Source organism: Brassica rapa, chromosome A02 (genome assembly GCF_000309985.2).
Source record: "Brassica rapa cultivar Chiifu-401-42 chromosome A02, CAAS_Brap_v3.01, whole genome shotgun sequence".
NCBI lineage: Eukaryota > Viridiplantae > Streptophyta > Magnoliopsida > Brassicales > Brassicaceae > Brassica > Brassica rapa.
The window spans coordinates 8,640,790-8,667,970 of NC_024796.2; the positions used below are offsets into that span (position 1 = coordinate 8,640,790).

Consider the following 27,181-nt stretch of genomic DNA (forward strand, 5'->3'; position numbering starts at 1 on the left):
CTAGCGTTGTGATTGGTCATCAGAAACTCTGTGACGTTTCTTTCAAAGAAAGCACAAAAAGAGCTGTGAGATTGAGACTGAGAGATCATCGAAAGCAAAGCCATGGACGCCATTGATTCCGTCGTCGATCCTCTCAGAGACTTCGCTAAGGATAGCATTCGTCTCGTTAAGCGTTGTCACAAACCAGATCGCAAAGGTACCTTACTTGATTCTTCATGAATGATATCTTGCTAGTCGATCTGTGTATTTGGCTTTCTGACGATGGTTTTGATTTTGCGTTTGTTGATTTTGTAGAATTCACGAAAGTTGCTGTTCGTACAGCGATTGGGTTCGTTGTGATGGGATTCGTGGGCTTCTTTGTGAAGCTCATCTTTATTCCAATCAACAACATCATCGTCGGTGCCACTTAGGTATGTGAATGATGATGATTTTCCTATTCATCACAATAGTTAAAAGTTGATTGGATCAGAGCATTAGTCCTTGTTTGTGTTTCATTGTCCCATCATGCTTCTCCTGTGATTGATTTATAAGAAGTGTTTGATCAGATTGAAAATTAGCATATGAGATTATGAATGTGAGAAACCTACTTGTATAATTCTTTAAGTTGCTACTTTTGTGAAAAATTCAATTTTTTTTTTATTTTGGTTTCTATCATTTTGTTCTGATTTCGGTTTGGAGAAAGCTTTTATATGGTGTTGGTAAATTCAGTTTCTGAGTCTGAAGCACTTCAAATTCAATAAGAAATTGATAAATTAGATAGAAACCCCAGTTGTTTGGTTGTGAGGAAGAAATTTTTGTTTTCAGTACCTGATGATGTGAAAACTGTTGTTTGGTTTTACTTTGGGAACTACTCTTCTAAGGCCCTGTTCGTTTGCTCACCCAGGTGATCCATCTGGGTGAAGATGCAAATTGATGTTCGTTTAATGCATTATAAAGCTACATCCAGATGGATCACCCAACTGAATTTTTAGAAACTCATCTCAAATTCACACCCAAATGAAGGTGAGTCTTGATGGTGCATCTGGATGCAGATGCATCTAGTTCAGTCCAAAATAATAAATGGCAAAAATGACTTTTTAAAATAAAAATATTATTTTCAAACCGTAAATTCTATTTTTTTGCATATACATTTTTCCGCTATAACCAAAAAATGCATTTTCTCGCAAAAACGTAAAAACACACTTTCCCGCCAAAACCGCAAGATGCATTTTTCGCAAAAAAAACACAAAACACACATTTTCATTAAAACACATTTTTCGGCTAAACCAGTAAAACCACACTTTTCGACCAAAACCCAAAAAACGCATATTCCCGCCAAAACTCCAAAAGCATTTTCCCGCCAAAACTCCAAAAGCATTTTCCGGCCAAAACCGCAAAAAGCATTTTCCTGTTGGCCGGAAACAACGCATTTTCTCGCCAAAACAAAAAAAAAACGCATTTTTCGCCAAAACAGAAAAACACAATTTTCTCGCCAAAACCGGAAAACATAATATTCCCGCCAAAACTGGAAAACGGAATTTTCCCGCCAAAACCAGAAAACGAAATTTTCCCACCAAAACCGGAAAACGCATTTTCCCGCCAAAACCAGAAAACTGTATTTTCCCGCTAAAATCGGAAAACGTATTTTCCCGCTAAAACCGGAAAACGTATTTTCCCGCCAAAACCGGAAAAAAGTATTTTCCCGCCAAAACCGGAAAAATGTATTTTCCCGCCAAAACCGGAAAATGTATTTTCCCACCAAAACCGGAAAATGAAATTTTCCCGCCAAAACCAGAAAAATGCATTTTCCCGCCAAAACCAGAAAAATGCATTTTCCTGCCAAAACTGGAAAAATGTATTTTCCCGCCAAAACCGGAAAAATGTATATTTTTTTTTCCGCGAAAACCGGAAAAATGTATTTTCCCGCCAAAACCGAAAAAAAACTTATTTTCCCGCCAAAATCGGAAAACACATTTTCCCGCCAAAACCGGAAAAAGCATTTTCCCGCCAAAACCGGAAAAGCACATTTTCCCGCCAAAACCAGAAAAATGTATTTCCCGCTAAAACCGGAAAAAATGTATTTTCCCGCTAAAACGCGAAAAATAACTTTTACCGCCAAGTGAAAAAAAACTTTTCCCGTCAAAAAAACACTTTTCCCGCCAAAACTTCAAAACACACTTTTTCCGTCCAAACCGCAAAAACGTATTTTTCCACCCAGCCCATAAAACGTATTTTTTCCGTCAAAACCATAAAATGCACTTTTTCGCGAAAAACACATATTTCCTCAAAAACCGCAAAAATATTTTCGGCCAAAACCGTAAAAATGCTATTTTTCCGCCGAAACGTAAAAAATTATATTTTAGTCATCTTATTAACAAGTTCACCTGGATGCAGATGGAAATTAAAAAATGACAAGCAAACGAACATAGTTGCATTCAGATGATTTATCTGGATGCATGGACGAAATGAAGAAACGAACAACACCCAGATGGAGCATCTGGATAAGACATCTAGATAGACCATCTGGATGCACCTTCGAGATGTACAAACGAACAGGGCCTAAGTCTTTTTGTTTGGTGTGTTTTTAGGGAGCAAAGAACAAAATGGGAGAAAGGCAAAAACTAGTTTTGAGAAATGAAAGCTAGAGCTTTGCTGTTTTCAACAATTCGCACGTTATGTTTATGTAATCGTATTCATTTGTTTCTTTCTCTTTTTTTTTTCTTTCATTTTGTTCACGACTGAAAAACTGGACTCATCTTGAATGTAGATCAAACTAATTTAGAAACTTGTGGCGGAGGATTTCATTGAGTCGCCACTTTAATAATCTCAAACATATTTATAAAGAAATAAAATCAAACAGGTTCGATGGATACAAAAAAAAAGTTATAGCCGGCGGTTTAAAGGTTAGATGCACTGCATCAAGTCTCCCCGGGTAGGAGAAGATTCTTCCCTGAATCTGGAACCTCATTGTCACCACGGAACAAAGACATGCACTTAACACTGAAGACATTGGATGTATTGATACGAGGGGGAAGTTGTACCCGACACGCATTGGCATTTATGCGTTCCAAAACCTACACATGACCTATCTTTCGCAATATGAGCTTATTATACTCATGTGAAGGAATTCTATCCTTCGTCATTACGACTCAAACCTGATCACCAGGCTGAAAGTGTAACTCACATTTGCGCTTGTGTGCTCATTCCTTATAGGCGAGGGCCGTAGTCTCCAAGTTCCGACCAACCAATTTATGCACCTCCTGGAGCGAGGTGACAAAGTCAGTAGTACCTACATGAAGACGAGTTAAGTCTTGTCTTTACTATGATTTCCGATTTGATCAACGAGCAGAGCCTGGATGTGATTCGTTTTCCCAAATACTAATTTTCGGATCTAACGAATTGTAGATTGTTTTTACTATGCTTTTAGAGTTTTTTTCTTTTTCTATTTAACTTATAATAATTAACTTTATTAAAGTAATAAAGCACAATGAGACGCAAATGTAGTCCTACCATATAATTATGCGTTAAGCCATTTTAAACACTAAATATAGAATGCGTATCGTTCATACTCAGCGAACTAAACCAAAGTTGATCCCACATGCAATTATGTTCATTGCAGTCCTTGCAAGCAAACCTTTTGTGTATAATTAATTTATTCTACTTAAGAAAAGAGTTTGAAGAAAAGATGATGATGGCATGCAAATGGTACAGTGTGGGAACAAAATGCGACACTCATTATCAACCAAACTCGTCGACCCTTCAAAGAAAATAAAAAGAGAATATATTTTTATTAGAAGAAAAAATCATTTTATTTCAGCTTCTCTTATTTCTGGTGGTCGTGAAAAGGATGAGTCTTCCACCTACTCCAATCTGCGATTTTCATCCTTCAAATCTTATCCACATGCAATCCTTAATCTGGTCATTTTCATCTAGTTTTATGGCAATCAATTTAACAAATATCTTTTATTGTTATCTTTTATTTATTATTAGAAAACGAATATATATACATATATATTATTGTAATCATTTTCATCTGCGTAGCTTATTGGTAACTTGTTTTCCAAAACTCCTTTTTCCACTGCTCGTCTCTCCACTTGGACTATGCGTGTTTTACTTGAGGATGCATGGTGCATCTAGATAAGGATTATGAAATTTACGATTTAATAAAAGTTGGTTCCAGACTTAGAAATACTAACTTACAAAGGTATTCTACAAATGTGGTTTGCTCAACTAGTTAGAGGGGTCTTAAAGTTCACCGAATCCGATTATTATTAGAAGCTGGTCTTTGGTCCATACAGTACATATTAAAGGTCCAGAATTTCTTGCTTACATAAAAAAACTAACAAATGTATCATAAATCTGATTTAAAAAGTTTTAAGTGTACTACAATCTTGGAATTCCTTTTATTTGATAGTGAAAAGATCAAGTTATAGTCTGATGCTAGTAATTATATAAGTATGCTATATTTAGCATTATACATTTATAATCTTGAAGTTCATGTCCTAATCCATAGGTTTAGACTATTTGAACCCTTAACGCTGACTAATATATTTACATTTTATAAGACATAAATATAGGGATATTATATTTCATATTCTTATCTGAAGAGATAACCTTTCTTGAAGGTTGATATTCTTTTCTTAGTCTACATCCATATGTAATGATTAAGATGCCCTTTTCTACAAGTTCACTCCAAAACTAGATAATTGTTGGGGGAAAAACGACAAATGAAAACGTGTTTAGTAACTTTGCTTACAATTAAACCATATGTGTTCGTATGTGACGGCCACATGATTTATGGTCTTCCGTACTTATGTGTCCCTCTCAGCCTTTGCTTATTGATATCTCCCTCTACATTAAGCTAAATCGGGTTGTAAAATTTTGACCAAATTAAGTCAGTCTCTACATATTCTGAAATAAACCGAAATAACTAATAAGGATGGTTGCATATTCTCATTGTTTAGGTTCTGAACGGCTTTGACAGTTGTGAGTCTTAAAACCCACACTAGATATTTTAGAATATTATTTGTAAATTAGAGAACAAGATCTTTTGGGTAATATTATCCTTAGAATAAAATAGATTTGTATAATGATATTAACGAGTTTACAAGTGTTTTTGAATAAAAATAAGACTAGTCGTCTAGTCTAATGAAGAACAAGATCTAAAACAAGTTCGAAGCGTTGAGGGAACTAGAGCTCGAGGTAAAGGTGATTATGTGTGTATGCGGGAATCAATATGTCTGTGTCCCCCTCTTTTCCGTTCTCCTCCCCTTATTATACACTATTTATAATCGTTAGCCTCCTCCGATATCTTCTCCCTTTTCTTGTTGCTCGATTCTTAATTTCGAAACTGCATCCATCCTCGTTAGCACATATATAGGTACTGTTGAAACAAAATTGAGCTGATTCTATGTCCCAGTCTAGCCGACATCGAGCTTCCAAAAGCATATAAATGATCCTGACCTCCTTACCTGTGGCCGACTCAAAATCCAACTCCACGAATATTGCAACTTGCCTAGGAAGTTCGTTGGTTCGATTTCGCGGAGTAAAGCCGTGATTCGTTATTCCTCTATGCGACCTCACTTGTCATAGAGGTCAACTCAGAACGTTGTGTTTCTGGGGATACACTAATGTAAAATTTGTGCCAAAATAAAGCATTATAGGTTTTGCATCAAATTGGATAACTAATCTTAGAGTTGATTCTTACTTTTTGGTGAAAGAGAGTTGATTCTGTTTTTTTTTCTAATGTGATGACCCGAAATAAAAAATGATAAGATATTTTATTTTGCATATTCATAAGCAAACATATAAAACTTCATCTTTGGTATATAAAATACAAACTATTTAGCCATTAAATACGAAGTTTACAATCAATCTTACAAATGTTTAAAATATATAACACTTCTTTAACATTTAATAATGAAAAATTCTTAATCTAAAATTATATTTTCTTACATGAATTCAATTCAAATTTTATTTATCATCATCTACTTATCATATACTACTATCTATGTATAAACTATATTAATAGTTAAAATCTAATATGTATATATAGTAAAATTATCTTTAATTTGGACATATTTTTTTTACCTTTTTAAAACAAGATATATTTTAAATTTAAGAATTAAAATTTTCTGTATCTATGTATAAATTATTGTTTTAGACTATTGTAAATGATGCTAAAATAAAAAGAATTATTAACAGCTTGCTAGATACATTATACATGTTCAATACATTGGTATTTATTTATACACAAAAAGATTCCGATTTTATATAGGAAATAATCTCTGAGATTACTGTTTACATATTTAATGTTATCAAAATATTTTGTTTTTTGTAAACTATGTTATCACAATATATTCACCATTCAATATATGAAGCAAGAACATTGCCAGTAGAATACGATATGGGATGGGATGAAGAACAGACAAATAGCTTGGTTTGACAAATACATTCGAAACTGTTTGATTTATTCATATATTCATTAACTTGGTATTTAATTATTTACTAGGTGGATGTCCACGATTTCACGGATTAAATGTTTTTTAATAATATATTTATTATAACTTTCAAATTAAAATATGTTTTTATCATTATGTATTTTCTTATTAAATATTTTTCTAAGAATAAATTTTTTTTGAAAAAGATAATATGACTATTTTAAATATTTTTTGATATTTTGTTTTGATAATTTTACTAAAATTAGTTATATACAATATTCAAGATTCAGTTTTTAATAAAACTATTTAGGTTTTGAAGGTATATAATGTTGAAAATTTTGATTTTAAATAATTTATAGCTAAAGTTTTATGTCTTTAATAAGCTTAAAAAGTTAAAACAATATAATTGTAACAGATTCTCTACATATACATATCCAATCACATATGCTATATCAATTCCATAAATTATTTTTGAAATATTTTATATAGTTTATAAATACAAATATAAGGCTTTATATAAGAATATAAAATTATTCTATCAATTTTAATAAACTTTTTTTTATTATATTATGTAGTTTATAAATATAAAAATCGATCAAACATCATTACTTTTTCTATAGTTTTAACAATTAGTTACCATAAATAATTATTTGTAATATTATGTAAATTATTTGGTAAGTGATATTGATTGTTTATAGATTTTTTTTGTCTTTTTAAATCTAATTAAAATAAATATAAATTAAAAATTATCGACCATTCAATTTATAACTTTTTTAAAGATTTCATCAATGATCGACAAATAAGAAAAAATCTCTTAAATAATTTTTCAATTAATATATAGTAGGATAGTAGGATAAAATTATAAAATAGATTGTATAGATGACTAATATATAGTCTCTATTAGTATAAATGTTTATAATAATTTAAATATATAATAAGCCAAGATAAATAATTTTATAATTTTTTTTGTAATTTTATAAAACATATTATGTGAACTTTATAAGACGTTAATAATTATTATAACAGTTTATATAAAATATAATGTTTTAAATAAGAATATAAAATCATTATATTAATTTATATAAACTGTTTGTTGTTTATTATTTTATGTATTTTATAAATATAAAAAATTAATCAACATTATTATTCTTTCTATAATTTTAATAATTATTTACCATAAATAATATTATGTAGATTATTTGGCAAATGATATTAATTGGTTACAAACTTACTTTTTTAGAACTAATTAAAATAAATAAAAATTAAAAATCTTCGACCAATCAAATTATAACAATTTTGTAAGAGTTCACTTATGATTGAACGTCAGCAAAAAATTAATAAAATAATTTCTCAATTAATATATTTGTATATTCATTAACTTGGTATTTAATTATTTATACACAAAACAAGGTGTCGTTGATAGTTTGGAAGATAGTTAAAAATAACAGTATTTATTATAATATCTCGCGTTTAATCACTATCCACCTTAATCTTAATTACACACTCACCCTTTGATCCTGATTTTTCGATAGACGTTAAAGCCAAAAAAAAAGTAACGAGAAAGAAAGAGCCACGAGGGCACAAGGCCTTGACGCCAAAAAAATAAATAAACAGTTTTATTTTATAATCACGAGCGTGTTTCTGTGTATAAATGTAACACACATCTTCTTCTTTCCTCCTTCTCTGCCATCTTTCTCTCCACTCCCAAGATTAACATTAACCAACAAAAGAATCAAATCCTCTCATCTTCGCTCTCCTCCAACCATCTTATCATTTCAGATGACGCATCTCAACAAAAAACCCAGGTTAGAGAAGAACCTCACGGTTAACGTCAACCACATCGACGACTTACCTGACGATCTCGTCTTCTCTATCCTCCGCAAACTCAGTTCCTCCGCTTCTTGTCCCGCCGATTTCTTCAACGTTCTCATCACGTAAGTCAGTCAGGCTTCTTTTCCTTAAACCACCCGATTCTTTATTTTGACGAACTCTCTTTCGCCGTTTCAGATGCAAGAGACTGAACCGGTTGGGTTTGCATCCTCTGGTTTTATCCAGAGCCGGAACTCAAACCCTAGCCGTCACGGCGGAGAAATGGTCTGACTCCGCCCACAGATTCCTCAAACTCTGTGTTAATGCCGGAAACATCGACGCTTGCTACGTTCTCGGAATGGTTCGTCTTCAAACCTCCTTCTCTCTCTCTCTGTGATGTTGATTTTTTTTTTTTTTGCGCAGATCCGTTTTTACTGTCTTCAAAACCCAGTGAGCGGCGCTTCTTTAATGGCTAGAGCCGCGATTAAGTCTCACGCGCCGGCGCTTTACTCGCTGTCGGTGATTCAGTTCAACGGGAGCGGCGGTACCAAATCCGACAAGAATCTACGCGCCGGAGTCGCTCTCTGCGCGCGTTCCGCTTACCTCGGCCACGTCGACGCGCTCAGAGAGCTCGGTCACTGCCTACAAGACGGTTACGGCGTTCCTCGCGACGTCGCCGAAGGACGTCGGCTTTTGATTCAGGCGAACGCGAGGGAGCTCGCGGGCTCTCTACGCTCTTACCTCTCTCTCAAATCGGGAGACGAAACGCTAACCGAACTCAACGGATTACCGGTTCAGGAGATTCGTCCAGTAAACCGGTTTTTGAAGGATTGGTTTGATTCGGGTCGGGTTGTTTTAGCCGAGGGGTTGAGGATGTGTTCTCACGGCGGTTGCGGAAGGCCGGAGACTAGGTCGCATGAGTTCCGGCGATGTTCGGTCTGTGGGAAAGTGAACTACTGTTCGAGAGGGTGTCAGGCGTTAGATTGGAGAGTGAAGCATAAGATGGAATGTGCCCCGTTAGATCTGTGGGTTGGGGCTGCGGCGATCGGCGTCGGTGACGAGGACGTTGATGCTGTGGAAGTTGAGAATCATGCTGCTCGATAACTGCTCTGCCTCTTTTTTAGTTTTTAAATGTTACATCAGAAAATGTCTAATTTTGCCAGCAGTCTGTCTCTGTAACCTTTTGACTTTTTTTTTTTGGTTATTGATAATCGATCAATTTTTCATGTTTTTTTCTTCTTTATCTTAACATTTATGATTATAATTAACAATTTATTTTCAAACTATATAAAAATAAATTAGATTCTCACCATTATATTTTGTACAAAATTTAATTTTATGAAATAAAAATATTCGATTTTGGCTTTTGTTTATTTGTAAACCAATTTAATTTTTATTTTTATGATAAATTAACTCAAAATTGTTTGGTTTCAAAAATATAATAAAATTGTCATAAATAACTCTAAAACATGTTTTATCCCCTAACTAATATACAAGGTTCAAAATGACCAATATAATATTTACTAAAGGTAAATAACAATTATATCCATTTATTAAAAGAAAAAAAATATTTTTTAACAAATTAAAACGTTTTGAATTTTTTTTCAAAATTTTCTTTCATTTTGAAAGGCAATTTTTAATTAAAAAAAAGTTTCAGAAGACTTTCCTGAAATGTGTGATTTCCTTCTAAATTTGAATTATATTCATATTTAAGAAAACATTAATAAATGTATATAATATCGTCCTAAATTTTAGGAAAATGTTGATAAATATTTGTAATTTTTCATACAATTTTGGAAAAAATGTATTTTTAAAATACATTTTAACTATGTGTTAGGAAGGCTTTGATGAATATATATTTAATAATATCTTACTAAATTTGAATTAGATATATTTAGTAAGATATTTTTGAATATGTATAAAATATTCTTAAAGTTTTAGGAAAATCTTCTTAAATTTGTATGATATCTTGGTGAATTTAACTTATATGCCTATTTAGGAAAGATCACTGAATATATAGCATCTTTCTAAAAAATTTGATGATATTTTTAAAGATGTAATATCTTTATAAAATATAGAAAACATTTGTAATTGTTGTATATATGAATATCAAGTTTGTAAGTATATACTTTAGAAAAACATTTCTAGTATTTCGAAATGGCATACACATTTAAGAAGATCTTCCTAAATATACATACAAGTTACATTCAAAACGTCTAATTACACATTTATGAATGCATTACTGAATTCAGAATTCTTTTTTACAGATTTAAGAAAATATTTTACATGAATGGTCCTCTTAAAATTCTTATAAGAAAAACCGTTTAAAAAAGTTAAAAAAAATCTGAATTTCTTTTGAAAACAATATTGACAAAATTAAAAAAAACATATTTTTTGATTTTTTGATTTTATTATTTTTGAATTTTTAGTATTCATTTATTTTTCTATATTTAATAAAGTATTAAATAAATTTTTTAATCAGAATTAAAAAAAAATTTTTTACCATCAACATAAAAAGACTCATTCAAGACTTTGCTAAGCAATCTGAAAACTTTGTGTACATGTCAACAAAATAGGATGGTTGAGTCCAATCACTTCGTGTAATATTGTCCGTCCTTGAATTTGAGTCCGGGGTACGTATATGATCACACGAACATGCTGAAACTTTCATTTTTCTGTTACATTTCTTCCAAGTAAGTTGCAAAAGCAAATCATTCTTCTGATTTAGAAACCATCTTTACCAAATGAGAATAATTTGTCGCAAAAGTCACTTGAAGTTGTCGGAGAGTTTCATACATTTCATCCCTCAGATTATGGCCTCAAATTCCGCATGCAAAAGTGATTTACTAGCTCTTGTATCTCTCGTCCCTGTTAAACCTTCAAATCTTTCAAGTGTACTAAACCAACCTTACCAGGAGCATAAAGATTATCCTTCCAAGACTTATCCATAAAGCACCATATTCCTAATCTTGGGGAGATTTGTGTGGTATCAGCCGTATTGGATGATAATTGTGTGTCCGTTTGTGGCATTGTCACTTGTGATTCATTCCATAGGATTGCTTCTCTTTCTTCTAACTATAAGATACCACAGATATTCTGAAACTTTCCTTTATTTGTGGTATTTCTTTCAAGTAAGTTGCAAAAACAGATCATTTTTCTGATTCCAAAACCATATTAGTCAATTGAAAACGATATGTTGTACAATTTACTTGAAATTGTCGCATAATTTTTATACATTCCATCATTCACATTAAGGCCTCAAATTTCTCATAAAAGGGTGATTGACTACCTCTTGTATTTTGTGCTCCCATTAAACCTACATATCCATCAAGTGTACTAAACAACCTTGCCCAGAGAATAAATATTTATCCTTCCAAAACTCACCCGTACAGCACCATCATCCTAGCCTCGAGATTTCTTGATGGCAAATATTACTCATCCGTTTCTTCCCACTAGAGCACGAGCAAGGAGATACTTAGCTAACTTTTGGTTTCCAAGACGAAGCCAAGATTTGCTAAGGCATTGGGCCTGGGAGTTTTGTTCCTTCATGATTTTTGTTAGATTGCAACTCTGGACTTGTCGATCATGCGTTTGGCTAGCACCAAATATCTAGCCATACTGCATCTTTTGCCAGATATTCTCTCTGCATTTGGTTAATGATTAGTTCCAAGTCATTGTATACCTGAAGGTTTTCTACTCCCATTTTTCTAGTTAGGGTGAGTTCAACTTTTAAAGCCTCATACTCGCTTTTGTTATTGGTCGTTTTGAAGTTGCATCATAATGGCTCTTGATGTCGTGTCTCCTATTGGGGAGATGAGTATGATGCCTACTCATGCCCCTCTCATGTTTTTGGATCCGTCTGGGTGGAGTTTCCATTCCCCTACTTGATTATTATCTTTATGGATGTTTGCCTCTTCCTCCACTGCAGGGAGAATAGTCGAGGAGAATTCAGCCATGAAGTCGGCTAGTATTTGCGACTTGATGGTTGTGGCGGGTCTGAATATTATGTTGTATTCTCGATTTGTACTGCCCATTTGGACAAACGGCATGATACTTCTGGCTTGTGGAGTGTTGCTTTAAAGGGTATAGATGTTACCACGAAAACAAGATGAACCCGAAAATAGGGGTGTAGTTTCTTTGCTGCTACGACCAGGGATAGAGGCAACTTTTCAAGGTGATTGCATCGTTTTCTGCATCAAGGAATGACTTGCACATGACGTAGCACACCTAGTATTGCCTATTTTCTTTTTTTCGCACCAGGACGACACTCACTGCATACTCTGATATCGCCAAATAGGGCAACTATATTTCTTCATTATAAGGTTTTGATAGCAGGGGAAGCGTATTAAGGTACTCTTTTAACTTAGTGAAACCGTTTTCACACTTTTCAACCCAGTTGAATTATTTTGGCCTTTTGGGGGCTTTGAAGAAGATGAAAGATTTGCCTGATAGTGGTGAGATGAACCTACGTAGGGCTTCCATTCTTGATGTTAGTTTATGAACCTATTTTGGGCTCTTTGGTGAAGTGATCACATGGATTTCTCTTATTTGTTCTGAATTAGCCTCGCTACTATGATGTGTAACTATGTACCTTAGAAATTTCCAGGAACTTACCCTGAAGGAGCATTTGGACAGATTGAACTTCATAATGTATTTCATCAACATGGAGAATGCTTGTTGTAGATACATGATATGCTCACATTACCCCGAGAGCACTCTTTTAAATAAGAAGTCAATTGCAATACTTGGGGATTGAATTCACAAGGAACGTGGATAACACAATAAATTTACAGTTATTGGTAAAGCTATAACATAAATAGAAAGAAGTAAATCAAACAGAACAAAGATATCGCTTCGTAGGCATATAGGGAAAATGCTAGATTCAGAGATCTCAAACATGCAATCAAAACTCATATCAATTGTTACTAAGGGTTTATTAAGTTCAATCCCAGAACTTGAATTCAGTTATCAGTTGTCAAACTCTCGTTGCGACGAACTATCTAAGTCTACATCTTCGAAGGCCAACTCTCGCTGCGTAACCAATTTCCTTAGACAGGCATTAAGATTCATTTCGATATGTTTGGCAAGTTATTTAGGACAACTCTCGTTGTGTCTAGCAACCTTGCTCTGAAGGATTCAGATCCGAAAATTAGTCACATTTTCGTTTTATTCCAATTATCCTAAAATCAAAATGTCTAGTTAATTGTTCTAAGAACAAATAGTAAGAACAATCATGATGAAGGAGACAATGGATTATCCTAGCAACACAAATCATCTTGGACTTCAACTCTTCTTGCAAGTACTTGTGTCAGACGGAAAGACAAGGCAAAAAAATGAGAATTTAATTTACCAATTTACAAAACTAAAAACAGATTTTGATAATGTAGAGAGACATAAAGTATCTCGAGTCCATGATAGGGTATCTCTTAAAATCTGTCCAAGTATTTGTTTATAGCCAAGCTTTTTTGTAAATGGAAAAGAGTAAACCTTCTAGCTTCGATGGAGTTTTAGTTGGTTACTGCTGTATTTAAATTTCCCATTTTAGGCGAATTTAGAAGTGGAGCCTGAAGTATATGGAAATGTTAAACGAAGTTTAAAAAATTCTTTGTTTGATCGGTATGTGAATTAGTTATTCTAGTGATGAGTAGCTAAACTTGCTCCAGGATTTCTACAGAATATGCAATAAACATTCCACTCAAATCCTTGAAGTTTTATAAAATAAAAGGAAAAAGAAATACATATACCATGGATATTTAAAAATCCATATTGAATTCAAGTAAATAAATAGAAACTTGAAAATGTTTCAGAATCTACAAATTCCAGTAAACACTACTTAGAGGTCTAAACATTAAACAATGAGTCCTGACTCAAAAACAGTGGCAGAGTAAACTAGTTAAAACAGTAAATGTATCAAACTCTACACTGCAGCATTCACAAACAAGTGTATGCATACTATTCTGTAACCCAAACAAACAAAAAACCTCAGAAGATCTAACTTAAAAGAGAGAGAGAGAGAGATCTATGGTTCTCTTGATGTGATCTTCTGTTTCCTACTTGGATCTCTCCTGGTACAGAAATACACAATCTTGATGTCAAAATACATCTAAAAGAGATTTGGGTGTGGATAAATATCGAATGAAATTTTGATTGTGTAGTGTTTCGCTTTCACTTACTTGTTCTGTATAGGACTGTATCGACTTCTTGGGATTCTTCGTAAGCTACCTCCAATAGATTTCTCCATGCTTATCTGAAAATCTATGTGTCCCTCTGTGTGAAACTTTCTGCTAAAGAAAGCTAGCAAAATCAGAAGGAGAGCTACTGAGACCGATCTTGATGGATGTAATCTCTTCATTGGTAATTTATTTTTGGTCCATTTTTTGTGAGGAATTTTTGAGTAGAGATGTTTTATATAATTAAAGAGATAGACAAGTTGTAAAGGTGGTTTGCTTTGTATTGTTCGTGAGACTTTTTGAGATCTGATCACACGTGAAGTCTTTTCAGATGCTGGGATATTTAATTTTTCATTAATTTAGTAATTTATGGAACGTTCACTGAGCAGAATCCTCATATTCAAACAAGCACATGCATACACGTTGTATCAGGCATGAAAATTATATGTTTATTGTATATCAATATTTTTTTTTTGATCAAATTGTATATCAATATTAGTAGGGGAAAGTTGGAGGTAACATCAACTGTTGTGTTTTGTCTCTATGCTAATTACATTTTTTCCCCATTTACATTAGGTAACATAAGCAAGGACATTAATATTTATACTAAATTATAATAGCTGGCTAATAGTATACTTTTATTTGTTTTAAAGTTTTATGGTACTCGTTTATAATTGATATGAATTAAATAAAATAATTAAATGATTTTATGATGTTGTCTTAATTAGCCAAAATATTTTGGGTTTGAGAATTTGGATCGACTTTGTTATTCATTTTTGATATATTAGACTACAGTATTCCTTTGAACTGAACCACAACTATTTATTTTTCTCAAATCAGCCTAAAATCAGAAAAGTTTTTTATTTATTTATGTTTATTCAAGTTTTTTTTTGTTTATTCTAAATATATTTTGTAAAATTCTGTAAAAATTGATATTTGTTATTTTCCGAAATAGTTAAGAAAAGGCTGATCGATTTGGGACTGCACCAGGAAATCAATTGGTAATCTTTTGAATCTCATTTGGTTATGATTCAAATCATTATTGTAAACAAAACTAAGAAAATTGCTATCATCCGATTTGGTCATCTTCAGTCCAGGTCAAATGAGAATCATAATTTAAAATTTTAAATTAATATTTTAAGGTGTTAAAAAAAATCTAATATTTTAAATGTTTTTATTCGATATTAAGTTTGTTGTGTGAAAAATTAGAAAACATGATCTTCTGAATTACAAAACAGCATTTGACTCTTATATTCCAATTTTCTTGGATAAGTGGATTCTAGTATTGGAAGATACAAGTTCACTTCAGGATATCCTTATAACATGGAATTACCTAAGCTCTTTGGTTGTTATTCATCTGCGATTTCTTATGAAGCTTTTTTCTTGTTGCTGCAGAATGATCATGGTCGATTTTCGACATTAGAAACCCAAATAACTGATGTCATTCACCTGTATTTTCAACTAATTTAAGAAAATGAAATTTTAATGAACTAATTCGGAGGAAACCTAGCCATGGGGATATGAGCAATGCTAAATAACTGATGTCATTGACCAGATTCCTAGCCATGGGGATATGAGCAATGCTAAATCCAGAGAAACCTTGTCGTATTATCCGGAATGAACTAATTCGGAGGAAAAGACTTGCCAGTCGACTGGGTTAGCAATTATTTCCATCACGTCTGAGCAATCTGTCTATGTTTGGACAATAGTAATATATAAATTCCGTAAGCATGACATTGTCCACAGTAATCCTTCTATCGCAGCATAGAGAGCCGAAAGGTTTTTGTGGCAGCTTTGCAGTCCAAATTGTTCAATCCCCATTTGGTCACACTCTATTTCAAAAGAGTAAGATTACAAAAATTACAATGAGCAGTACAAGTCAAAACATGTCTAATCAAACATACATTAATACAGAATAAAACCCGGTATGACTCGTACTGAGTCGTTCTCCTCCACCCACCCACTGTCCACACCAGTCTCATCAACCGACGAAATTATTATTTCTTCTCCTTCACGCTCCAATCCTCACTACTTCATTACTCAATGTAGTTGATTTCCCCTGAAAGCAAGGAGCAGAAGAATCTCACGACCTCATTCTATCTAATGGAGCGTAACTCCTCAGACGACGACGAAGAAGACCACCAGCATTTGATCCCTCAAAACGACACTCGCAGCCGCCACCGAGAAGATCCCACAAACGGCGGATCATCTTTCCAGATCGAAGACATTATTCTGTCGCGGAGGAAGATCTCGCTCAACAAGCGTTACCTCCTCGCCGCCGTCTCGCTAACTATCTTGATCGGTCTCATCTTCTTATTCACTGATCTCCGTCAGCAATTCTCCAGTTTCAAGGTAGATCCGCTCTCGAGCCGCGTCAAAGAATCAGAGCTCCGGGCGCTCTATCTCCTCAGACAGCAACAGCTCGAGCTTCTCTCTATCTGGAACGGTACGACGAGTGCTAACTCTTCTGTGAGAGTCGCCGTCGCGAAGCAGATCTCACTGAATAATGAGATCCAAGAGGAGCTTCTGTCGCCACACAAAACCGGGAACTACTCCGGCTCGGTGGTGGCTAACTTGTATGAGAGATGCGTGAAAGTGGATCAGAAATTGTCAGATCGGAGAACGGTAGAGTGGAAGCCGAGATCGGACAAGTTTCTGTTCGCTATATGCCTCTCGGGACAAATGAGCAACCACTTGATTTGCCTAGAGAAGCACATGTTCTTTGCCGCATTGCTGGATCGGGTTCTTGTGATCCCGAGCTCCAAGTTTGATTACCAGTACGACAGAGTGATAGAAGTTGAGCGGATTAATACTTGCTTGGGAAGAAACGTTGTCGTTTCTTTCGATCAGTTTAAAAAGAGTCGTCCTCCTCGTATCGACCGTTTCATTTGTTACTTCTCATCGCCGCAGCTTTGCTATGTAGATGATGAGCATATCAAGAAGCTTAAAGGTTTGGGGGTTTCAATCGAGCGGAAGCTCGAGTCTCCTTGGAGCGAAGATATAAAGAAACCTAGCAAGAGAAATGTGGATGAGGTGCGGAGAAGTTTCAAGTCTGATGATGATGTGATCGCAATTGGGGATGTTTTCTATGCTGATATGGAGCAGGATTGGGTGATGCAGCCTGGTGGACCTATTAACCACAAGTGCAAGACGTTGATTGAACCCAATAAGCTTATTTTGCTGACCGCGCAACGGTTCATACAGACCTTCTTGGGAAACAATTTCATCGCGCTTCATTTCCGTCGACATGGGTTCCTTAAATTCTGGTATAGCTTTTTCATCTTTGCTTATAAGCGGCATTGTAGTCATATTTAAAATTGAATATATTTCATTCGCAGCAATGCAAAAGCGCCGAGTTGCTTCTATCCGATTCCACAAGCTGCGGAGTGTATTGCTAGGATGGTCGAAAGATCCAACGGTGCAGTAATCTATCTTTCGACAGATGCTGCAGAAAGTGAAACAAGTCTGCTTCAGTCACTTGTTGTGGTCGATGGAAAAATTGTGCCACTTGTCAAACGTCCACCGCGTAATTCAGCTGAGAAATGGGACGCACTGTTATATCGACATGGTATAGAGGATGACTCTCAGGTATGAATCTCAGTGTTTCTGCAATTTGTCTACGGTTAAAAAAACCATATCTCTTGAAATGCTGCGCGGTCTGAATTTGGTAAGTGAACTAAAATGCTTATTATAGACGACTAGACAATGCCTAATGATATATCATGGCGTGATGTATCAAACTTTGCATGTTACCATCTTCATGAGTCATAGACCAGTAAATTGTTTTTTGGCAAATGTGTAGGTGGATGCAATGCTGGATAAAACGATATGTGCCATGTCCAGCGTCTTCATTGGAGCCTCTGGATCGACGTTCACGGAGGATATTTTGAGGCTAAGGAAAGATTGGGGGACGTCTTCTATGTGCGATGAGTACCTATGTCGAGGGGAAGAACCAAACTTCATAGCAGAAGATGAATAAGTAAAGCATACATTTTTTTTCTTACGAACTTGTTTTATTCCCACATTCCATTGTTCTCTTATTCTAGTTGAGTCGTAGTTAGTTATAGAAACCCGATTTTGGATACTTTTTTCCATTTTTATTTTTTCCATGATGGTGTGGAGATAACAGTGTGAATCGATAGAAGAAAGAGCCTCGGGTTCTCAACAAGTAATACATATTATACAAAGTTGTCTCAATCCAAATGTATTGTTTTTGTCTCTCTTCAAGCGATAAAAGTTTGAAGTTTATTTTTATTTTTTTGTAATGTTGTGATAAAAAAGAAACTTTTGTTTTTGTAATATGCAAGAGCACTTTCTAGATGTTATTAAGTGTCTGTATACTGTAAAAACTAATTAATCCTAAATGTCGCTGGGCCAATCATGGGCTTCATAATAAAGTTGGATTTCTTCTAATTTGTTTAATTTTTTTTGTTAAATGTTTCAAGGAAGTGGTATTTACTAGAAGAAAAGAAAACAAAATCTGATAGAACTCCTGACCAAGAAAAAATAAAAGATGTCAAACTCAACAAACGAAACCCTGTCTGAAAAGGGACAATCCGATGGCAAAATCTCTAATAATCAACGAACAGAGCCGTCTCAGGAATGGGAGACCATGGCTCAAGCCTGGGTCGCCGCCTTCCCCGACGCCAACTCCGTCGTAAGCGCCACTGAAGTCGAGACTTGGATCGGCTCCAACTTCGACTCCCTGCCGGCGGATCTCCGTCAGAGGCCCCTCTCCGACCTCGTCGACCGTTTCCTCTCCATGCAACAGTACATGAGACAGACAGCATCTGAACAGAACGAGGTACGTGTCTCTTCTTGATGAATTGGATTTGTGTTTATGATTTCTCTTATCTGATGTTTGTTTGTCTTAACGAAACAGCAAGAGAGCCAAGCTGATCAGCATCCAGCTCGGTTTCAGAGGACTGACCAGTGGTTACCAGTGTACTCGTGGTTAGAATCTCTGGATAGTGGAGAGCTGGTGAAATCGAAGGATATCTCTGAGTGGCTCGACGCGAATCCAGAGGTTAAGGAAGAGCTCTCGTCAAGGCATTCTCGTTATCATTTGACTCATTATGTCAAAAAATGTCATCTCAAGATACTTAAAAGAAAGGAGAAGAAGGTAAAAGCAAAACTCTCTTTGCAATTTTCTTCATTTGTTTTTCATCTGTTTTCGACTTGCTTGCAATTTGAATCAGGGGTTGATCCGCCTTAGTAGAGAAACTGCAATGGAGGTTCACAAAGAATTTGGGGAGAAACACCATAATGCCACCCTTTCTGGTATAGAAACGCTTTCTGTAATTGTTTGTTTTATTTATGATTGTTTTAGATTCAAAGGGCTCTTTGTTAGTGATGTAGTGTCATTCTTAATGTTTTAGCTGATCCCATGAGCAATATACCAAAAGACAGTGACCTCTACCGTACTAAACTTAAAGAAGCTAAACGCAGATTCGAGATGTGAGTGGGATTTCTCAACACTTTCTGTGTAATAAACATAAACTTATTTAACTATTCATTTAAAGGTTATACTAATGTTTGTTTTACGCATCATCCAGCTTGGTTGAGCTCGAGAAGAAACTAGCTCCGCATTTTTCAAGGCCTCGAATAACCAACACATGAACTTATCTACCTACTTCTTTGTAGAGTCAATCAGAAGCTGGTTTCGAACACTTCCTTTTGGTTGACTTTGTACGTCTGTTATCTGCTTTTGGTGTTGTAGAACTGTTTGTGAAATGTTAAGGTCATGTAGCTGTATGGAGTTTTGTTTGAATGTATGTTGGTGCAGTGCAGCAAACCGTAACTTGTAACCTTTTCTAGACTATATGTAGGCCCAACGAAGAGAGAGAGGGAGAGAGAGATGCTCACCATGAGCTGTAAAACGATGTTTGCCTCTTTAATTTTTATTAAATGTTGCTCACAGCCTAAACATACTGTGTTTGAAGGAAAGAGGAAGTATATGATTGTTGCTACTTGTTTAGTTATTTTCTACGAAAAATAGAATAAAATATGAGAAACATTCTTAAGAAGAATTAAAACATATATACTTATATTTTTAAATATATATTAATTAAATTATGTTAAAAACAAAGTCCATAACTTTTTAAAGTATTATTTTAAAGAATGTAAATAGTCAATTATACAAAATATATATTATAATTAGATTAATAGGATTTAGTATTTTGACGTTGATTAAAGTATTTTTTTAAATTGAATGTTATTTGAGGAATTACATTCTGTAATACAAAATATATATATAAACCATATACAAATAAAAAATAAAGTGTTACTATATATTATATATTGTAGCAGCCTGTATTGTAGTGCAGTAAGACCAAAATATTCGTAAATTTTAAGGAACCTTAATCGATTGGTATCTTATGTTGACGCATTCAAGTTCCTTTTCGAATTGTTGTCAACTTCTTTCGAAGAACTATCCTAATTGGTATCTTATGTTGTTGTAGTTTATGGTTTTTATCAAAGAGCATAGATAATTCCCTCTACCTATTGTATTCATCAAACAAGTTGATGAGTAATGAAAGTGAGTCGTGTTCCAAAACAAAAAGAATAAGATTACATGGCAACTAAGCTGAGCTGGCTCTTCTCGTTAACTTTGATACTTAATCTGACATGGATAGTTTAAATGGCTTTTGATTAAATCTTATTTGTATACCTTCTTCAGTTTCTTTGTCTTTAGTTTACAACAACAAAAAAAAAACTATTCATAGCATGAGAATAAGGTTTGATGAAATTTCTAGATGATAAAAAAAAAGCATGAGAATAAGCTAGTTGAATGAATTACGGAATTAGCTTATTGGAAAGATTTCAGACTTTCAATACGTCACCGAGTCCTTTAGTTGGGTTGTTACAAACTTCAAGCTATTTCTTCCAACGTTTGCTTCTTGTCCTTTCTCGCTACCAAAATTTCATCAGGATCTAAGGCAGCTACGAGATCGACTATGGCGTGGTGGCCTGACGGCGGTTTTTTGATGATGATGATGATGACCATCATTTCTTTCGTTCAAGCCGAAGATTCCAACCGCTTCTTCGACTTGAGGGTCACTTACGGCAATGTCTCTGTGACTAAGTACGTTCCTCCAACAAGGGTACATTTTCAACAATATGGCTACTTCTGTTTTCGTAGTATATATATGTGTGTATGTATTTATTTATTTTTGAATGAATGTAAAATTTATTTATTTAAAATACACATGCATATCGACATGCAGGTAATTCTAATAAACGGAAAATTTCCCGGACCGGAGCTTTACTTAGTCACCAATGATAATTTGATCATCAATGTTCACAATGATCTGGACGAGCCTTTTCTCTTGTCTTGGTATCTATTTATTTACCTCTTTCGTTTCACCTTTCGGTAAACATAATTTGAACCCGATTCACATGAAATATTTCTACATCCATTTAAAAAGCAATGCAATTTTAATATATATATATATATATATGCATATATGGAAATTATAAGTTATATTAGAAGAAGGCCATTTGCATGCACATGTGCCGTTTCTTCCCATTCTTTCTATTTTGTTGGGTAATATTACACGTCAATGTTTCATCCTAATTACAGTATCATAAAAAAAAATCATATAAATATCATAAACACAAAACATGTTTTCATAAATGGAGGAACGGCTTGCATCTAAAGAGAAACTCTTACCAAGATGGAGTGTATGGGACGACTTGTCCAATCCCACCTGGAAAGAATTACACTTATGCCTTCCATCTCGAAGACCAGATCGGAAGTTTCTTCTACTTCCCTTCGCTGGCCGTTCAAAAAGCCGCCGGTGGTTTTGGTGCCATCCGTATCCTCAGTCGCCCTGGCACGCCCGTCCCTTTCCCGCAACCAGCCGGAGACTTCACCATCCTCATCGGGGATTGGTATACTGGGGAAGACCACAAGGTTTATATCTTAATTATTAACTTATCATGTTTGCTTAGCACAACGGCTGGCTCAAGATTATTGTGGGTTTACATGGCGATTTTTAATTTTATTTTTGGATTCACATTGGATTTCTAGACCTTTTTATTAAATAATGTTTGTTTTTAAAAAGTGTTACTAATCCACACGTAGGATTTAAAGGCACGTTTGGATGGAGGACGCATGATACCTAGGCCTTATAGTGTTTTGATCAATGGCAATGAAGACACCGCCTCTACTTCTCTAACTGTCGACAAAGGTTAATGTTTAAAACTCCAAACTCTAATATGTTAGTTACAAAGAAGAGCATTTTCGCGATCTCATCATCACTTTCATGGGTTAATAATTAACAGGTAAAACGTACAGATTCAGAATATCAAATGTGGGGCTTCAACTGTCCCTAAACTTCGAAATATTAGGTCATATGTTGAAGCTCGTTGAGGTCGAGGGAACCTACACAATCCAAACCAAGTTCACTTCACTCGACATTCACGTTGGTCAATCTTACTCTGTCCTGGTCACCATGGACCAGCCTCCCCAAAACTATTCGATTGTCGTGGGGACGAGATTCACTGACTCACGATCTACGAATAGAATTATTCTTCACTACTCCAACTCCAAAAGCTCTAAATTTGTCCCTAATAGACAACCTGACAATGACATAGACTTTTCGATTAAACAGGCTCGGTCCATTAAGACTAACCTGACTGCGTCCAGGCAAAGGCAAGATGCTCAGGGCTCATACCATTATGGTCGAATCAAGATTTCTAGGACATTAATACTTGAAAGCTCAGCAGGCGTTGTGAACAGGAAGCAACGATATGCCATAAATGGCGTATCATTCGTTCCTGCTGATACTCCACTGAAGCTAGCAGATTACTTTAAGATCAAAGGTGTTTTCAAAGTAGGAAGCATCCCAGATAAGCCTGGAAGAGCAGGGATCAGACTAGAAACAGCAGTGATGGGAGTACACCACAAGGATTTTCTTGAGATCGTCTTTCAAAACCGCGAGAAGTACGTCCAGACTTACCATCTCGATGGATACAACTTCTGGGTTGTCGGGTGAGAACAATAACTTAATCATATACTATGGTAATGATATTAACCATTGAAGGTCATTGACGTATGTGACTTCTCAACAGGATTGGTAATCGATGGTCTACATGGTCACATGCGAGCAGACGAGACTATAACCTCAGGGATGCTATTTCTCGCTCCACTACTCAGGTCAGGTGACGTGAACTCTCTCCATATATCTATACAGTTTTGGAATTTGTTGTCAATAGATTTTATGCAAAGCTCATACAATTCCCCGTGGGGCACGTCCCCTCCCAGCTGAAATTCACATTAGGGGATCTAAGCAACAGTCCCTTTTGGTATTCCTAAATAGTACCACAAGACTGGAATTATTCACTTGGTTCTTAATTAATGTTGGAAATGTGTATATTATTATAGGTCTATCCAAAATCTTGGACAGCTATATATGTGGCTTTCGATAATGTGGGGATGTGGAATTTCAGAAGTGAGTTTTGGGCAAGACAATACTTAGGTCAACAATTCTACTTCCGAGTTCACTCTCCGGCTAACTCTACCAGAGATGAATATCCTTTGCCTAAAAATGCTTTGTTGTGTGGTCGAGCCTCAAACAGACACAGGCGCGACTTCATACCCTAGCTCCTATTGACATGATGCCCTTCATATCAATCTTGAATGAATTAACCAATATATTTTAATGAGTAATATAATATATCCACACCAAAAGATAAAAGGTTACTCCTATAAGCTTCAAAGTAGCTCCTGACTATACACTTCAAAAACAATTCACGTAATGTTTGTAATCCTTCTTTATGTATAATATATTTTGATCCGTGCTTTTATTAAGAGTATTTGTTTAGTTGATCAGATTTTATCAAATAAAAAATTAATTTTATAAATAGTTTATCTGTTTTATGTTTTGTATATATGATTCATATTTAAAATGTGCGTATAAAATTTATATTAGTTTTTTTTCAGTGAACTAAGTTTTTGGCAGAATTCAGACATATGCCATGTGTAAATTTTTATTCTAATTCAGTTATTTAAATTTTAATAGAAAATAATTATTATTACACCTAGATTCTCTCATTCTAATTCATCGCTACTAACTAGAAGAAGTTTCAGGAGAAATTTAGATTTCAATTTAAAATTTATAAATAAAATTTTTTTTTTTTTGAAATGTCAAATATATGTAAAATGCTAACCGTATTATAACACGTAGGGGTGGACAAAAAAAACCGAACCGAATCAAGTTAAACCAAACCAATCGAAATGAAACCGATTCAAATCGAACCAAAGTCTATTTCAAACTATTCGATTGAAGATTTTCCCAATCCAAATGGTTTAGTTCAGTTCGGTTTTAAACCAAACCGAACCGATAAACTGATGTGTTTTTGTAATTATTTAAATTAAAAATATTAGTAATACAAATATACTAAAATTCTAATAGTAAACCCCATATTTTTCATTTTTCATTCATTAACATATATTCTTCTAACCTAATAATTCTAGTTTGAAATATCCTGTTTGCAATTCTAGTTAGTGAAAAGAATATACTAGGTCTATGATAATGGAATCATGTGTTTAGAGTGGCAAAGATATAAATAAATACTTGTATTTGTGTATAACATATATATATACTAGTTATTGATTTGTTGCAGTCTTTTTGATGATATGATATAAGAGACATTACTAATGATGTTGTTGTTTTTTTACTTTAGTTAAATTTCATTTGTTTTAATTTTTATATACTTTTTGTGACTTCTTAAAAGTTTTTGTTTTAGTTTTATATAGAATTTAGTTCACATCGTTTATGTTTACATAATCTTATATATTAAAACAGAAGTCACAACTTTGATTCATGTGTGATTTTTTCAAAAAATGGACCCTCACTAGAAAGTTATGTTTCATTTATTTCTAATTAATATTTTCTGACTTACTCGGCGGTAATTACTTACGCCTATAAAATTGGTACGGTTGAACAAATATATTTTGGCATCATTTATAAATCACATACACGACATGTATATATCGAACCTAACTTATGCTTAATAAGATTCACTCTTGAACCGGCTCGCTTTATACACTTAATAAACAAGGAAAGCATTTGATTAAACCGGTTCTAACCATCATTTATAATATATGATTAGTTTGACTATTCAACCTATTCGATTTAAACACTAAATAAACCACATCACACATTGGACTTAACCGGACATCAAGTGATCATCATTTATAATACATTATTACCTTGAGTATTCAGCCGGTTCGTTATATACAGTAAATAAAACTAACAAAATAAGATTTGAACGGTACTTGGAATGAAATACTATTCATATTTTTGGGTACTTTCATAATTCATAAATTATTGTTGAGAACCAAGTACATATTATACCTATATAAAAAGATTCTATGGATTTATGGATTTATTAGTTAAGACGAATGTTTATTTTAAAAGGCTTTTTAAACCTTTTGATTGCAATATACGATTCTCAAAAATATTTTCTATATTCCATAATATTGACATAATTTATTATTGATCTCCATAAAAAGCTCATCGACCTTAGCTAATATACACAAGATCCATTTTGAAAAGGTAAATTCATAAATCATTTAATATTGTGTGTGGGTTTACTAATCATATATTCCAAGTGTATATATAAAAGCTATTAGTAATAGATCACATATTTCTTGAATAATTGAATTTAAAATGTTAACGCCCATTGGATTTATAGATAGATAGTATATTTTCGTACATTGTCCTAATTTTTAAATGTTTAAACTATTTTTTTTAAACGAAATATATTTTTTTACTAGATAGGATTTTTCTATTTATGTAAAGTCATCTTATTATGTAAAGTCACATATAAATTTGTATTTTAATAATAAACCTTCATATGTAATATATTTTTAGACATTACAATAATTTTCTATTTTACGAAAATTAGAAGAGATTACCGAGTTTAATAATTAAACAAAAATCCAACAAACAATATATTGTAAAGAAAATAAAAAAAAACTAATGTGATAGTTTGAAACAATTAATTTGATTAAGAACACATAAACTATAACAATTTTGAGTTTGAAAAAGTTATTTACACATTTCAAAATATGTGATTATTATAATATATATTATTTTAAAGTAAAAACAAAATATCTATGTAAATATGAATGAAAACAAATACCCGCACGGTTGTGCGGGTCAAGATCTAGTTTATGTTTTAAAACATAACTAGATTTTGACCCGCACGCCCGTGCGGATGTATTTTTTTAAAAAATATGATGCTATTTGATTTTTATGTCACTATTTAGGGTTGGTCAAAAAACTCGAATTCGAAGAATTGAACTGATTCCAATCCGAATAAGTAGTACTAAATCTGAAGCGGAATTGATTAAATATCTGAATTATTCAAAATTTTGGTATTTGAAAAACTGAAATCTAATCCGAACCGAGCCGAAGTATTTTGGGTATCCAAAATAGATTTATATACTTATATATATAAATTATTTTTAGATTTAATATATATAAAAATATCCAGAATATATATGATGTAAATGAATACAAATAATCGAACGTAAATACTTAAATATATGATGTAAACTTTTAAGTTCGCTTAAATGCTTGAAAATATGATGTAAACTTCTACGCTTAAATACTTATATATATGATGTAAACTTTTAAGTTCGCTTAAATGCTTGAAAATATATACAAATAATCAAACGTAAATATCTTAAATAGTTAAAATATACTCAAAACTCCAAAAATACTAAAATAATTATTAATTCTCTATCCAAATATTTAAACCAAACCTATT

At 33.7% G+C, this 27,181-nt stretch overlaps 6 protein-coding genes and 1 long non-coding RNA gene across 8 annotated transcripts; 5 read left to right on the forward strand and 2 right to left on the reverse strand.

The window, feature by feature from the left end:
- Positions 1 to 2,787, forward strand: LOC103852189 (protein transport protein Sec61 subunit gamma-1). Its single transcript, XM_009129105.3, has 3 exons — positions 1 to 196; positions 295 to 410; positions 2,568 to 2,787. The coding sequence occupies exons 1-2, from the start codon at positions 103 to 105 to the stop codon at positions 408 to 410; spliced, it is 210 nt and encodes a 69-aa protein (XP_009127353.1). The 5' UTR covers positions 1 to 102; the 3' UTR covers positions 2,568 to 2,787.
- On the reverse strand, positions 2,701 to 7,263 carry LOC117131785. Its single transcript, XR_004455134.1, has 2 exons — positions 3,164 to 7,263; positions 2,701 to 3,053 (listed from the first exon to the last, which is right to left on the reverse strand). It is a non-coding gene; the product is annotated as an uncharacterized LOC117131785 (long non-coding RNA).
- Positions 7,264 to 7,882: 619 nt separating this feature from the next.
- On the forward strand, positions 7,883 to 9,463 carry LOC103852190 (F-box protein At5g50450). The gene is made up of 3 exons (XM_009129106.3): positions 7,883 to 8,353; positions 8,427 to 8,589; positions 8,652 to 9,463. The coding sequence occupies exons 1-3, from the start codon at positions 8,199 to 8,201 to the stop codon at positions 9,330 to 9,332; spliced, it is 999 nt and encodes a 332-aa protein (XP_009127354.1). The 5' UTR covers positions 7,883 to 8,198; the 3' UTR covers positions 9,333 to 9,463.
- A 162-nt stretch (positions 9,464 to 9,625) lies between these two features.
- On the reverse strand, positions 9,626 to 16,078 carry LOC103852191. Its single transcript, XM_018656619.2, has 2 exons — positions 14,402 to 16,078; positions 9,626 to 14,293 (listed from the first exon to the last, which is right to left on the reverse strand). The coding sequence occupies exons 1-2, from the start codon at positions 14,578 to 14,580 to the stop codon at positions 14,248 to 14,250; spliced, it is 225 nt and encodes a 74-aa protein (XP_018512135.1). The 5' UTR covers positions 14,581 to 16,078; the 3' UTR covers positions 9,626 to 14,247.
- Positions 16,079 to 16,312: 234 nt separating this feature from the next.
- LOC103852192 (O-fucosyltransferase 36) lies at positions 16,313 to 18,620 on the forward strand. The gene is made up of 3 exons (XM_009129108.3): positions 16,313 to 17,664; positions 17,737 to 17,986; positions 18,201 to 18,620. Exons 1-3 carry the CDS (start codon positions 16,502 to 16,504, stop codon positions 18,375 to 18,377), a joined length of 1,590 nt encoding a protein of 529 aa, XP_009127356.2. The 5' UTR covers positions 16,313 to 16,501; the 3' UTR covers positions 18,378 to 18,620.
- A 217-nt stretch (positions 18,621 to 18,837) lies between these two features.
- Positions 18,838 to 20,324, forward strand: LOC103852193. Its single transcript, XM_009129109.3, has 5 exons — positions 18,838 to 19,202; positions 19,281 to 19,520; positions 19,597 to 19,678; positions 19,777 to 19,855; positions 19,954 to 20,324. The coding sequence occupies exons 1-5, from the start codon at positions 18,912 to 18,914 to the stop codon at positions 20,015 to 20,017; spliced, it is 756 nt and encodes a 251-aa protein (XP_009127357.2). The 5' UTR covers positions 18,838 to 18,911; the 3' UTR covers positions 20,018 to 20,324.
- Positions 20,325 to 20,606: 282 nt separating this feature from the next.
- Positions 20,607 to 26,935, forward strand: LOC103852194 (L-ascorbate oxidase homolog). 2 transcript variants are annotated; one of them, XM_033284319.1, is made up of 7 exons: positions 20,607 to 21,501; positions 21,625 to 21,734; positions 22,040 to 22,313; positions 22,485 to 22,590; positions 22,685 to 23,393; positions 23,474 to 23,563; positions 23,787 to 26,935. In XM_033284319.1, the coding sequence occupies exons 1-7, from the start codon at positions 21,355 to 21,357 to the stop codon at positions 23,878 to 23,880; spliced, it is 1,530 nt and encodes a 509-aa protein (XP_033140210.1). In that variant the 5' UTR covers positions 20,607 to 21,354; the 3' UTR covers positions 23,881 to 26,935. The 2 variants fall into 2 exon arrangements, with proteins under 2 accessions (XP_033140210.1, XP_009127358.1); XM_009129110.3 differs by having other exon boundaries at positions 23,474 to 23,558.
- Positions 26,936 to 27,181: the final 246 nt, after the last annotated feature.

Excerpts from the sequence above, each read along its gene's own strand:
- LOC103852194 (XM_009129110.3), top strand. The coding sequence starts at position 21,355 with ATGGCGTGGTGGCCTGACGGCGGTTTTTTGATGATGATGATGATGACC. Across the intron at positions 21,735-22,039 it reads GAGCCTTTTCTCTTGTCTTG|GAACGGCTTGCATCTAAAGA; the intron begins GTATCTATTTAT and ends TCATAAATGGAG. Across the intron at positions 23,394-23,473 it reads TACAACTTCTGGGTTGTCGG|GATTGGTAATCGATGGTCTA; the intron begins GTGAGAACAATA and ends ACTTCTCAACAG.
- LOC103852192 (XM_009129108.3), top strand. The coding sequence starts at position 16,502 with ATGGAGCGTAACTCCTCAGACGACGACGAAGAAGACCACCAGCATTTG. Across the intron at positions 17,665-17,736 it reads CATGGGTTCCTTAAATTCTG|CAATGCAAAAGCGCCGAGTT; the intron begins GTATAGCTTTTT and ends TTTCATTCGCAG. Across the intron at positions 17,987-18,200 it reads GTATAGAGGATGACTCTCAG|GTGGATGCAATGCTGGATAA; the intron begins GTATGAATCTCA and ends GCAAATGTGTAG.
- LOC103852190 (XM_009129106.3), top strand. The coding sequence starts at position 8,199 with ATGACGCATCTCAACAAAAAACCCAGGTTAGAGAAGAACCTCACGGTT. Across the intron at positions 8,354-8,426 it reads TTCTTCAACGTTCTCATCAC|ATGCAAGAGACTGAACCGGT; the intron begins GTAAGTCAGTCA and ends TCGCCGTTTCAG. Across the intron at positions 8,590-8,651 it reads CTTGCTACGTTCTCGGAATG|ATCCGTTTTTACTGTCTTCA; the intron begins GTTCGTCTTCAA and ends TTTTTTGCGCAG.
- LOC103852189 (XM_009129105.3), top strand. The coding sequence starts at position 103 with ATGGACGCCATTGATTCCGTCGTCGATCCTCTCAGAGACTTCGCTAAG. Across the intron at positions 197-294 it reads TCACAAACCAGATCGCAAAG|AATTCACGAAAGTTGCTGTT; the intron begins GTACCTTACTTG and ends TTGATTTTGTAG.
- LOC103852193 (XM_009129109.3), top strand. The coding sequence starts at position 18,912 with ATGTCAAACTCAACAAACGAAACCCTGTCTGAAAAGGGACAATCCGAT. Across the intron at positions 19,203-19,280 it reads CAGCATCTGAACAGAACGAG|CAAGAGAGCCAAGCTGATCA; the intron begins GTACGTGTCTCT and ends TTAACGAAACAG. Across the intron at positions 19,521-19,596 it reads TTAAAAGAAAGGAGAAGAAG|GGGTTGATCCGCCTTAGTAG; the intron begins GTAAAAGCAAAA and ends AATTTGAATCAG.
- LOC103852191 (XM_018656619.2), bottom strand. The coding sequence starts at position 14,580 with ATGAAGAGATTACATCCATCAAGATCGGTCTCAGTAGCTCTCCTTCTG. Across the intron at positions 14,294-14,401 it reads TACAGTCCTATACAGAACAA|GAGAGATCCAAGTAGGAAAC; the intron begins GTAAGTGAAAGC and ends TTTCTGTACCAG.